At 42.7% G+C, this 13711-nt stretch overlaps 1 protein-coding gene across 2 annotated transcripts in view; it reads right to left on the bottom strand.

Moving 5' to 3' along the window:
- The window catches only part of MND1 (meiotic nuclear divisions 1), a 95291-nt gene that overhangs the window by 37738 nt on the left and 43842 nt on the right, over positions 1–13711 (bottom strand). The window contains exon 8 of one of the 2 annotated variants that reach the window (XM_070415338.1): positions 5621–5826. The exons of the other annotated variant lie outside the window; for it this stretch is intronic. Within the exon in view, the coding sequence (XP_070271439.1) occupies positions 5720–5826 (107 nt within the window). The 3' untranslated portion in view covers positions 5621–5719. Of the gene's footprint in view, positions 1–5620; positions 5827–13711 lie in introns of those variants that run through there. 2 annotated transcript variants of the gene reach the window in all.

Genomic DNA, 13711 nt, shown 5'->3' with positions numbered 1-13711 from the left:
ATTTCAGGGAAGAGCAAACTCAAAAGCAACTCTGAAAGATTAAGAGGAGCGAAGTGCTGGAGTAGGCAAGCCAACTAACTGTTAAGTAACAGAGTGAGCCAGCTGTTAAGCAGCCATTAATAAAGATTAAATTACATTAAAAATATTAAATTATAGAAACTAAGATAAATTATATTAAAAACAATGGAACTAAAACTAAAAATGTACCTCTCTATTTTACATTTTACCATTACCTTTGCTCTTGAGATTATTTATAGCTAATGTATCTGAATGGCAGGAAAAAATGTATATAATGGTGTGCTACTGAGCATCTTTTACCCACTCTGTACTGTCATCACATTAGATAATTGGAAATTGGCTATACTGGGATTATTTACATCACATAAATAGGCAGAAACTACTATAAATAAGGCCCTGTCCCCACTTTTTAAGGAGTAATTTAAACATTTCCCAGAACACTACTGGCTTAGGAGGGTACCACAGCCTCTCGTTAGCTCATGTACAGACCTCATCTCATCATTCATGCTAGCCCCATAAGACAGACTCAATTAAAAAAAAATGTTGCCGAACTAGTTATAAAATAGAATCTTTTAGGAATCATTACAAATGGTTTCCTTTTGAACATACATATCTTCTCTCTAAACAAGAGAACACATCCTATATAATAAAAGCCTAATATGCTAAGTGTCCGGTTGACCAGTCAGCCATTCAACCAATCAAAGCATAATATGCTAATGATATGCTAAGGCTGCTCAACCACTCGCTATGATGTGCACTGACCACCAGGGGGCAGACAGTCGACCAGTTGACGAGTCGCTATGACGTGCATTGACCACCAGGGGGCAGATGCTTGGATTGGTAAGTTAGCTTGCTGCTGGAGTCCGGCGAATCAGGACTGAGTGAGACAAGCTGGATATGCCCTGGAGCCCTCCCGCAGTCCCTCCCCAGCTGGCCAAACTTCCGCGTGTCTCCCCATCCCAATCATGCACCAGTGGGGTCCCTCGGCCTGGCCTGCACCCTCTCACAATCAGGGACCCCTTGGGGGATGTCAGAGAGCCAGTTTTGGCCCGATCCCACAGGCCAGGCTGAAGGGCCCCACTGGTGCACGAATTAGTGCACCGGTCCTCTAGTTTTCTAATAAATAGCAAGCAAACCAGGTCTGAGAAATTTTTGAATTCCCACAATTAATCTTTTATGGGAAGGCTTATGATGGGTTATTTTTATTTTTTGTCCTTTGTCCCTTACATCAAATACTTTCTCCTGTAGGAGCTCTTGCCCTAAGACAACATAAACTGGCCTCAAGAACAAAGATGGACCAATTGGCTCCCCCTCACCTTGAGGAAATTATTAAGTAGGCCCATGTAATACAAAGGCCAGATTCACCACAAATGGCTTGAATGCCATTTGGGTCATTTCAGACATATGGAGTGTCTCATTCAAGTTACTAAAAGAATATAAAAATTGGAACATTGTGAAAAAAAATTAAGGCATACATGAGTTGTTTTTTTAAAATAAATCTTTATTGTTCAGATTACTAGTTGTTCCTCTTTTTCCCCCCATAGCTCCCCTCCACCCAGTTCTCACCCCACCCTTTGCCCTTACCCCGCCACTGTCCTCATCCATAGGTGTACGATTTTTGTCCAGTCTCTTCCCACATCCCCCACACCCCTTCCCCCCCTCCCCCGAGAATTGTCAGTCCACTCCCTTTCTATGCCCCTGATTCTATTATATTCACCAGTTTACTGTGTTCATCAGATTTTTTATTCACTTGATTTTTAGATTCACTTGTTGATAGATATGTATTTGTTGTTCATAATTTTTATCTTTACCTTTTTCTTCTTCCTCTTTTTAAAAAATATATTTTATTGATTTTTTACAGAGAGGAAGGGAGAGAGATAGTTAGAAACATCAATGAGAGAGAAACATCAATCAGCTGCCTCCTGCACACCCCCCACTGGGGACATGCCCGCAACCAAGGTACATGCCCTTGACCGGAATCAAACCTGGGACCTTTCAGTCCACAGGCCGATGCTCTATCCACTGAGCCAAACCGGTTACGGCTCTTCTTCCTCTTCTTAAAGAATACCTTTCAGCATTTCATATAATACTGGTTTGGTGGTGATGAACTCCTTTAGCTTTTTCTTATCAATGAAACTCTTTATCTGACCTTCAATTCTGAATGATAGCTTTGCTGGATAGAGTAATCTTGGTTGTAGGTTCTTGGTATTCATCACTTTGAATATTTCTTGCCACTCCCTTCTGGCCTGCATAGTTTCTGTTGAGAAATCAGCTGACAATCGTATGGGTACTCCCTTGTAGGTAACTGACTTTCTCTTGCTGCTTTTAAGATTTTCTCTTTGTCTTTTGCTCTTGGCATTTTAATTATGATGTGTCTTGGTGTGGTCCTCTTTAGATTCCTTTTGTTTGGGGTTCGCTGCGCTTCATGGACTTGTAAGTCTATTTCTTTCACCAGATAGGGGAAGTTTTCTGTCATTATTTCTTCAAATAGGTTTTCAATATCTTGCTCTCTCTCTTCTTCTGGCACCCCTATAATTCGGATGTTGGGACGCTTAAAGTTGTCCCAGAGGCTCCTTACACTATCTTCATATTTTTGGATTCTTTTTTCTTTTTGCTTTTCCGGTTGGGTGTTTTTTACTTCTTTGTATTTCAAATCTTTGAGTTGATTCTTGGGATCCTCTTGTCTGCTGTTGGATCTCTGTATATTATTCTTTATTTCAGTCAGTGTATGCTTAATTTCTAGTTGGTCCTTTTTCATATCCTCGAGGGTCTCACTAAATTTACTGGCGGTTTCTAGAAAATTCTTGAAAAACCTTATAACCGTGGTTTTGAACTCTATATCCAGTAGTTTGCTTTCCTCCATTTCTGTCATTTGTGATCTGTTTCTTTGTCTCCACATTTTTTATGCTTCCCTGTGTTGATAGAGTGGCTTTCTGTGCTAGGTGTCCTATAGTGCTGGGTTCCAACCACAGCAGGTCCAGGGGTCCCCAAAGGTGTGGAGGGAGTCAGCGAAGAAGGAATGACACGGAGGCAGCATTCAGTTGATTAGCAGCCTAGCCAGGAACTCCCTCCAGGATCTCCAGCGAAGTTCTGGTCAGGATCTCCAACCAAGTTCTGGTGCCATGTTCTCTCGCTAGGTTCTCCAGGTTCTCCAGCCAGGTTCAGTTACCAGGTTCTTCTGCCATGTTCTGTCTAGGTTCTCTAGCCAAGTTCTGTAGCCAAGTTCTGTCCAGGATCTTTTGCCATGTTCTCCTGCTAGGTTCTGTCTCTAGGTTCTGTGTAGGATCTCCAGCCAAGTCCTGTCTCTAGGTTCTGTCTCTAGGTTCTCCAGCCAGGTTCTCTCGATAGGTTCTGTTTCTAGGTTCTGTGTAGGATCTCCAGCCAAGTCTTGTCTCTAGGTTCTGTGTTCTGCTGCCTTGTTACATCTGTATTTATACCAGTTGATTTTAATCCTATCAATTTCTATTCCAAAGGTTAGGGCGTTTCTTATCTCCATTCCAGGGAGTAAAAGATTATGTAGCTTAAGCGTGATTGTTTGTAGTTAAAGTGATTAACTACCCACCTGGCACTTAGTTAAGGGGTTTCACTCCCTCCCTAACTTCAGGGGAAAATCCCCACCTGGGGAAACAACCTTTCTTGGAGAGGTGACCTTGGCCAAAACACATAGCACTAAGGGGAGCAAACACATTAAGAACAGTATGCTATATATGACAGGTCCCTTGAAACACATGCTGTGCAGATGTTTCTTCCCTGCATCGACTGTGTCAAGCAGCAAGGATGGACTGGCTCCCGGCACTATAGGGCCCAGTGGCTCAGCCTCCCCAATTACCTGGGGTGGACACTCTTGGTGCACCCCTTTGTGGGCTGTGTGCACAGTCTTGTTATAGTTAAGCCTTGATTGTTGTAGGTATCACTGGGAGGAATTGACCTCCAGGCCAATTGGCTGTGAGAATCAGCTGTGTCTACAGTGGAAGAACTTCTGTGCTGAAGACACCCTTCTGGGGCAAGACTTGCTTCAGTGGGGCTTTGGTGCTCACTGAGTCTGCCCCCTGAGTGTGTCCCTTATGGATCTGAGAAGTTGTAATCTGGATGGTCCCAATCTGACCACTGGGTACACTGGCTCTTAGATCTCTAAGGAGGTGCTAATTTAGTCTCTGCCTGAGGCTACCCAGCATGAGCTATGGAGAGATCTGCAGGTTCCTCTTCCTTGTTTGGGGTTTGGAGGTGCCCAGATGAGTCCCAACTGTGAAGCAATGCAAGCTGCTGTGGGGCCTTGGGCCTTCTTTTGGATGTTCTGGGTCTCTCTGACCCAGCTGCAGATTGTTAGGTAATTTTAGATCTCAAAGGGCCAGCCCATTTATATGCAAAAGCCTCTGCGCACAGCTTGGGTGGGGTGGGGTCTCAGGGAATCAACAGGGCGGAGCAAACAACTATGGCTGATCCTCAGTCCTGCCCTAAGAGGTCCCGGGTCTCAGTGTCCTGGTAATCACTGCAAGCACCTCTGAGAGAAAGCCGCCCTCGAGTTCCGCCCGCTGCCAGACAGTCCAGTTTCTCCCCGTATGAGTCAGGGTCCCCAGAGACTCGCCCAGAACTGGAGTCAGGGCCGTCGGGACCTTGTGCCTCCCTCCCGATTGCAAAAGACACTGGTATCCTCCATTGCTCACCCCTTTCCACGCGCGCTCGAGCCTCCGTACCTCTGCACTTTACTTCTGCACCTCCTCTGAGTCTCAGTGTGCTTTTCTCTTTCCTTCTCGTTGTAGAATTTCCACTCAGTCAGCCTTCCTGTGGTTCTGGATGATGTCGGTTTTGTCTTTTAGTTGTATTTTTGAAGTGGTTGTGCGAGGCAGCAAATTTCAGGTGTTTACCTATGCCGCCATCTTGGTTTCTCCTGGCATACATGAGTTTTGATTTTATTTTTTTGTTCGTCTGTTTGTCTTGGAGTGCCTGCAAATACTCTAAATGCCTAAGCTGAACTGGAAAGAGATGTATACACAGGACATATGTGATTTTTAACCTGTTTCTTAGGTAGCTGGAAAAAATATCACCAAATTATACTAACACGACTATATCATCTTATAAAATGTGCAGAAATCAGGACAAAGGGCCACGTGCTTGTTCTTTACAACGGAAAGGCACCAAACATTTAAAAGAAAGTAGTTTTCATATCTGAGAAATTGCTATGTAACTCTAAATTTGAGGAAGAGCAACTTTCTGTATTTTTTTTCCCTTGTGGGAATTTGCAAATATAATGCAGTATATTGAGAATTCATCACACACATTTTCCACTAAATACTGAGAAATACTAGAGCAGCAGCTAGAGTTTTATAGTTATTTCCAAGCGTTTATGTGTGAGTGCATGTGTATAATAGAGCCTTCAAAAGTACCCTTAGTTCTTAATATTTAATAATTGAACGGAACTATAAATGTTATCAATTCATAATGGCTTCTGACCTCAAAAAAATTCTCTGTAAACCTAACTTAGGGAGCTGGCCTACTTTGATGAACACCATGGGGATATGGCTGCCATCCTGCTTTCCATCAAGCAATGAGTATGAAAAACATCTACACCTTATACTTTATTTAAAATTAACAGAATGATCATCACAATTACCGGTAAATGACAATTATATACACTTTGTTGGATAACATAAATAATTTACATATTCACAAGCCTATAGATCCTTTACCAACATCAGACATTTTAGTCTATGTAGTCAAAGTCTTCTGGAATTCCAAAATTTTTATCAATTTTATTTTCTTCAAGTCCAAATTTTCTTTTGGCCCAAGATTTTATTGCAAATATGTTATCTATAAAGAAAATAAGAAACATTTTTTGAGAATTCAAAACACCACCATAAAACATTTCAAATATAATTCTATCCATTGTTTTTACTTACAGAAGTTTCTGTATTTTCAAGAGTAATGGCATAATGGCAAATTAATTTCAGAAGAAAATATTTGGTGAGTATTTTGAATACATGGATCTCATATTTAAAAACCCAGTAAATTGGGTGCCACTGAGGAATAGCCGACTTAAAAATAATCCAAAGACAGGGAACAGCTGGCGGTGCCTCTTCCACGTCACAGCGGAGGTCAGGACTCTGTCACCTCTCGAATTAGAGCTGCTCCTGTTCCCAAAGGGAGCACATTCTCTCCAGACCCTTTTCCCTCCCCGACAGAAAGTAATGGTTTCCAGGCAGCCAGGCCATGTAAGGGAGAGGGGTGAGGAGAGAAAGGGGTTTCTAAAGACTAAGATAAGAATAGATGTATCCTTAGTGTCCGCTAGGGGAATTTAAATGCATTTTACCACTGAAAAAGTATAATATGTACTTAAAGGAATTTATCCAAAGGAAATAAAACAAATTGTGTACAGAGATGTATGGTCAAATCTTCATCCAAGTATAATAAGAGAAAAAATAAATAAAAGCAACCTCAATGTCTAATCACTTGGAAGGTTGTCTTTGTATAGGCTGTACCAACGTGCTCCCTGTGGTTGCACTTGGGGAATAGGAATGATGGTGAGTTTTCTTTTTTTAATTTTACATATTTTCTTTAATGTACATATACCACCTTTATAATGAATATGTATTATAAATAAAGAAAAATAATGGTAAAAGTGTTCTGGTTCAGAATCCTATATAATAAAAGCCTAATATGCTAAGTGTCCAGTCATCCTTTCAACCAATCAAAGCATAATATGCTGATGATATGCTAATGCCGCTAACTGCTTGCTATGATGTGCACTGACCACCAGGGGGCAGACAGTCAACCGGTAGACCAGTTGCTATGACGTGCACTGATCACCAGGGGGAAGACGCTCTGACCTATAGGTTAGCTTGCTGCTGGGGTCCAGCTGATCGGGACTGAGCGAGACGGCCGGACACACCCTGGAGTCCTCCTGCGGTCCCTCCCCAGCTGGCCAACCTCTCGTGTCCCTCCCCAGCCCCGATCGTGCCCCATTGTGGTCCCTCGGCCTGGCCTGTGCCCTCTCGCGATCCAGGACCTCTCGGGGAATGTCAGAGAGCCAGTTTTGGCCCGATCCCACAGGCCAGGCCAAGGGACCCCACTGATGCATGGATTCGTGCACTGGGTCTCTAGTATTCTATAAATATTAAGCACTGTATTAGCAGTGATAATGAAGTAAAAGTGTTAAAATAGGTTCTTTTGGAGTGTTATGTCACCTCCCCCCAATTCATATGCTGTAGTCCTAATCCCCAGTCCCTCAGAATATTTGGAAACTTGACACCCCCCCTCCCCCCCTTTTTTTCTTATTTTCAAATCAATGGAGTGAAGGACACATTTTGGTGAAAAGGGTCAAAAGGTCTGTGAATTGATCTTCAAAGATGTGATTAAGTTTAAAAGAGCCTATTAGGCCAGCCCTAATCCAATCTGACTGGTGTTCTTATATGAAGAGGAAATATGGACACACTGAGCCCTGACCAGTTTGGCTCAGTGGATAGAGCGTCGGTCTGCGGACTCAAGGGTATGTACCTTGGTTGCAGGCACATACCTAGTAGGGGGTGTGCAGGAGGCAACTGATCGATGTTTCTCTCTCATCGATGTTTCTAACTCTCTATCCCTCTTCCTTCCTCTCTGTAAAACTCAATCAAATATATTTAAAAAAAAAATATATGGACACACTGAGACAAGAACAGCAAGACCATGAGGGGACACACGAGAAAGTGCCATTTACAAACCAAGGCCTTAAAAGAAACCAAACTTGCTGACACCTTGATTTTGAACTTCCAGCCTCCAGAATTGTGAGAAAATAATTATCTTTTGTTTAAGCCACACCCAGTCTGAAGTATTTTGTTATGATATCCTTAGCAAATTAAAATATAGTGTTGGATCACTTTAAAAAATATTGTTTTAAGGGGTTTAATTCCAAGGACACCAACACACATAGAGGGAAGACTGTGAGAAGACACAGTGAGAAGGTGGTTGTGTACAAGGCAGGAGAAAGGCCTCAGAAGGAACCAACCCTACTGATACCTTGATCTTGACTTCCAGCCTCCAGGACTGTGGGAAAATAAATTTCTGCTTTTTAAGCCATCCAGATTGGGGATTGCAGCAGAAAACAGATGGCACAACCAAATGAAGTAAGTGGAGAGTGTAGGCAAGGATGAAAAAAGCCTACAAGAGATGGTGAAGCAGCCTGGGCTAAGCAAGAGCAAGATGTTTCTACTCCCAAGAAGAAAAGGCAAGGAAAAGTGATCCTGAACCTGGAGATCTCTACCTGGAAGGGCTATGTTAATGGCTGTGATGCAGAGGAGCACAGTTATTTCCAAACCACTGCATGACATAGAGAGAGAAAGCTACTCCAGGATATGATCAATACAAATGAAGGAGTAAATCTAAGAAAGACATAAGGTACAGAAAGTGGGAAATCAGGGAATCCAACATAGGGGAGAGGCAAGCAATCCCAGGATGATGGTGAAAGGAAATTCTAGGATGACAGCTGTGTACTAGCCACAAAGGCAAGAAGACCAGACAGGACAAAACAGGAACAATTTCTTCAAGAAGATGGAGAAGCCCTGGCTAATGTGCTCAGTTGGTTGGAGCATTGTTCCGTACAAGAAAAGGTCTTGGGTTTGATTCGTGGTCAGGAAATAGAACCCGAGACCGTGTGTATGGAAGGCCAACCCATCAATGTTTCTCTCTCTCTCTCTCTCTCCCTCTCCCTTCCCCTCTAAAATCAATAAAAACATATCCTTGGTTGAGGATTGAAAAAAAGAAGATGGATGAAAATGATGCACAACTTCTATATGTGAAGATATAAATATCTATTCATTCATCTAGTAGAGTTTTAGATTGAATTAGCAATAAGTACATGGAAACCTATGTAAACAAAGTCAATTATTAACTCAAAGTCAACTATTAACTATTGTAGGGTAAGAATAATACATTTAGCTATGCACAGCATTACATAATCTTCATAATGTAAACATGCTTAATCACAATCAATAATGCAAACACTGAATTATAATAATTATGCTGAAAAAAAGTAGCAAGGAAGGAAATATGTAATAGTTGAGATGCAGAATAGCAAAGCTTTACATTAGGAATTACAGAATTGCCTAAAATTGAAAAATCAAGCAAAAGCAATATATGAATGTTACTTGGAGATATGATTATAAATAACCAAAAATAAAAAAAAAATCAGCTAAAAGAGTTGAAAGGGCTTGCTCTGGAGAAAGGAAATGGGAAGAGATCAAGGTAGTGGTATTTTTCATTTAGAAAAAAATTGTATATTAAATTTAGCTCATAAAAATTCAATGTATATCATTTATCTATATATATAAAAGCTAAGCGACCGGAACGACAGAATGACTGGTTGCTATGACGCGCACTGTGGCAGCCAACCAGCCCAATCGAGACCCCGATCAGCCCATCCCAAGTGCCCATAGTCCCTCCCCTGATTAGCCCCCCCAATTTCCCATGGCCCCTCCCCGACTGGCCTTACCCCCAACTGCCCCCCCCATAGGTGGCGGGGCCAACCAGCCAACCTCGCGCATCCCCTCCCCCCCTGCCTGCCTGGCCCCGATCTATCCCCATCAGGGCGGGCTGGCTGGATCCCACCTGTGCACAAATTTGTGTACCGGGCCTCTAGTATTATAACTGATATAATGACAAGACAGATGACAGTTTTCCATACAGTACATTACATTCATGCTAAAGAAAACAATGCTTCCTCTACTATAAATGCTACTTGATCAGTTTAAAACACATTATTTACTATGCTTGGAATATTTGGGCATACTTAACAAAAGAAGAAATTATAAAACAAAAACAAAAGAAGTTTAATTCTAGGTATCAAATAAGATTAACTTAATGTTTAAAATAAAGTTCATTTCTAAGGTGAATACTAACACATCAAATAGAATAATGTTTAAAAATATCCTCATTTCTTTCAATTAAAGTGTTATAGAATATCAACAGATATTAGATAAATTTTTACTTTTTAAAAAAACCTAAAACAAATTTTACTTTTTATATGGACCTTGGAGAGAACATGAAATACTAATAGCATTAGGTACTCCAGAATGATGTTTAGTTTCACTAGTTTCTGCATAGCCAAATACTTACAGAGGGCCCGCTGCTACATGAGACAGGCATTAAGTGTATTACAGGAATTCCAGAACATAAAGAACCCATGCCTTCAAGCTGACACAAGAATAGAGAGAAAAATCAATTTACTACTGAACAATTTCAAAGTGGTATGTATGTTAGAAAAGATCAAGTGTTATGTGGACAGTGTTCAGAATAGGGCTCCAAGAGCACAGAATGACTTCCATGAAATGAGAGAACAGATGCAGGTTTGGAAGCAGGAAGTCTGGAGAAATGGACTTCAACTCTAGGTCAGAGAGAAGAAAATGAGACACCACAGGAAGGCTATAGCCTCTGCAAAAGGAGTTCCCGATTCCCATGAGGGCAAACCATTTTATTATAAACCCTCTAAGATGAAAAACAAACAGAAGAACAAGTAAAAGCTTCTCCACAACAATGCTTAATGGACCAATTCAAAAAGACTCGATTAAACAAGTTTTCAAGCTGCTGATGTCTGCCTTCAAGACAATGTTACCCACCATCCTGATAGTTCATTCCCTGTCAAATAATTTCCCTATTATGTGGAAATTTTTATAAATGGCTAAAAAACAGTGTTGTTATTTTTTTTAAAAAGAAACAGCCTTATTAAGACTGGTAGAATTCCTCTTAATCAATATGGTGGCATATCCAAGATAGACACAGGAATAGGATGGGCAATATCACATGCATCACATCTATCCCTGCTCGCTCATTAAGATGCCTCTCATACTAAGGCATTGAAACCCCACTATCTGAATTATTAAATGATATAACTTATTAAATTGCATTGAAGTGTATTTAGTGCCACAAAACATTTTAGGGCAAAGGTAGATTTACAGTTGTCCATATGGAAAACAAGCCTATATAATAAAAGAGAAACATGCAAATTAACAGTCCTTCCTCTACGATCAAGCCACACCCAACAGCCAATCAGGAGCAAGTATGCAAATTAACCCAACTAAGATGGCGGCAGCCAGGAGCTGGAGCAAGCAGGAGGCTTGGGTTGTCCCCGACGATGGAGGAAGCCAAGCTTCCCGCCTGCCTTGGCCAGCCTTAGGCCCCGCTCAAGGCTACAAAGTTTCAATTATAGAAGATAAATAAATCCCAGATACCTGCTTCCAGCCCAAAAGGAGAGGCTGGGAGCTTGGGTCGTCGGGGGATGTTGCCAGCCTGAAAACGGCCCTCAGCCCTCACCCAGGCTGGCCAGGCACCCCAGCGTGACACCCACCCCGATCTGGGACACCCTTCAGGGCAAACCAGCCAGCCCCCACCCATGCACCAGGCCTCTATCCTATATAGTAAAAGGGTAATATGCAAACTGACCCTAACAGCAGAATGACTGAGAATGACTGGTCACTATGACACACACTGGCCACCAGGGGTCAGGCGCTCAATGCAGGAGCTGCCCCCTGGTGGTCAGTGTGCTCCCACAGGGGGAGCTCTGCTCAGCCACAAGCCAGGCTGACGGCTGCCAGCACAGCGGTGGTGGTGGGAGCCTCTCCCGCCTCCTCAGCAACGCTAAGGATGTCCGCCTGCAGCTTAGGCCTGTTCCTTGCTGGCAAGTGGACATCCCTCGAGGGCTCCCAGGCTGCCTGACTGCCAACTTAGGCCCGATCCCCCGGGAAGCGGGCCTAAGCCAGTAGATGGACATACCCCGAGGGGTCCCAGACTGCAAGAGGGCACAGGCCGGGCTGAGGGACCCTCCCCCCCCCCCCCCCCCCCAGCGCACAAATTTTGGTGCACCGGGCCTCCAGTAAAATAATAAATACTAGTACACGAATACACTCTGTGTTTTACATATTCACAATGGTAAACCCAGTTTTGCCCCAACCTGTATATTTCAGGGACTTTTTAAGTAAAAAGAAACCAAACATCTATAATAATAACGCCGGAAGCCGATCCACCCTTGCTGCTTGACACAGTCGCTGCAGGGAAGAAACATCTGCACAGCATATGTTTCAAGGGCCCTGGCTACAGAACCTGGCTATGCTGATCAACTGAACGCTGTCTCCGTGTCCTTCATTCTTCGCCGACTCTGTCCACACCTTTGGGAACCCCTGGACCCACTGGGGCTGGACCCCAACATAATAAAAGCGTAATATGCTAATTACACCAGACAACTGAACAACCTTCTGGACGTCATTCCAGATGAAGTCTCAGTGGTGGGGACCAAAGCAGAGGTGGTTAGGGGCGATCAGGCGAGCAGTTAGGGGCGATCAGGCAGGCAGGCGAGTGGTTAGGGGAAATGAGGCAGGCAGGCAAAGTGGTGAGGGGCCATCAGGCAGGCAGGTGAGAGGTTATGGACAATGAGGCAGGCAGGCAGAGCAGGTTAGGGGCGATCAGGCAGGCAGGCAGGCAAGCGGTTAGGAGCCAGTGGTCCCAGATTGCGAAGGGATGTCCAACTGCCAGTTTAGGCCTGATATGGCAGTCGGACATCCCCCGAGGGTTCCCAAATTGCGAGAGGGTGCACGCCCAGCTGAGGGACCCCTGCCTCTGTGCACGAATTTCGTGCACCAGGCCTCTGGTTAACTAATAATTACACAACACTCTTTAGTTATAAGTATTACTGATATTTCCTTTTGATTTTGAAGACTGAGAGATTTTAAGAAGTGTAATTGTTTTAACTCCATGATCTTTTCATAACACTTTTATGTTGGAAGGAGCAAGTTATAACCTCAAGTGGAAATAGGGTTCTTAATGGCTGTTCCTACTGCTGTAAAAATATATTCCTTCCTACATGATTTTAAAAGTGCTAAGTTCTTTCTCAGCTAAGGACATAGGGGAAAAAGTTGTTGAAAAATTTTTTATTTATAATTTTGGAAGTTTATGATCAACGGGAAAACATAAAAGCATTTTTTAAGAGGAGAAGGGAAAAGGGGAGTATTAACCCATGTGTCTAATGTTGAACTAAGTGGCTTACCAACTATCTTATTTAATCCTTCCAAAATGTGAGGTAGATACCGTCCACATTGAACAGATGAGAAAACAGGTCTGAGAAGTTCAATTAAGTCACAGAGCAAATAAGGAACACACTTGGATTCCTTTCAGAGTCAAGTCCTTCTTACCCTTTACACAGGCTGCCTGTTCCCTACTTTTTGCTGAGAACTATTAGGGGAAATCACTTTGTGACTCTTATCTTATTTTTTTTAAATATATTTTTATTGATTTCAGAGAGGAAGGGAAAGAGAAACATTGATCAGCTGTTTCCTGCACACCACTTACTGGGTATCGAGCCCACAACCTGGGCATGTGCCCTTGACTGGAATCGAACCTGGATCCCTTCAGTCCGCAGGCTGACACTCTATCCACTGTGCCAAACCAGCTAGGGTTTATCTTATTTTTAACCTAAAAATCCACTTACTAGTTTTTCTCACTCAAAATTTTGTATTTCACAAATCCATATGATAGTGCTGTATTTATTACTTCTTTAGACTTTATTGAACACATAATTCATTATTCTCTTTTTAAAAAATATTTTTATTTACTTTTTTTTTTTTTTTTTTTAGAGAGCGAGAAACATTGATCCGCTGCCTCCTGCATGCCCCCTATCGGGGATTAAGCCTGCAACCCAGGCATGTGTCCTAACTGGGTGGGACTCGAACCCCAC

This window comes from Myotis yumanensis, unplaced genomic scaffold, assembly GCF_028538775.1.
Source record: "Myotis yumanensis isolate MYYU_CA2020_CCGP unplaced genomic scaffold, mMyoYum1.0.hap1 SCAF_5, whole genome shotgun sequence".
Lineage (NCBI taxonomy): Eukaryota > Metazoa > Chordata > Mammalia > Chiroptera > Vespertilionidae > Myotis > Myotis yumanensis.
The sequence above is the reverse complement of the archived record's forward strand: the minus strand, read 5'-3'. Positions and strand labels throughout refer to the sequence as shown.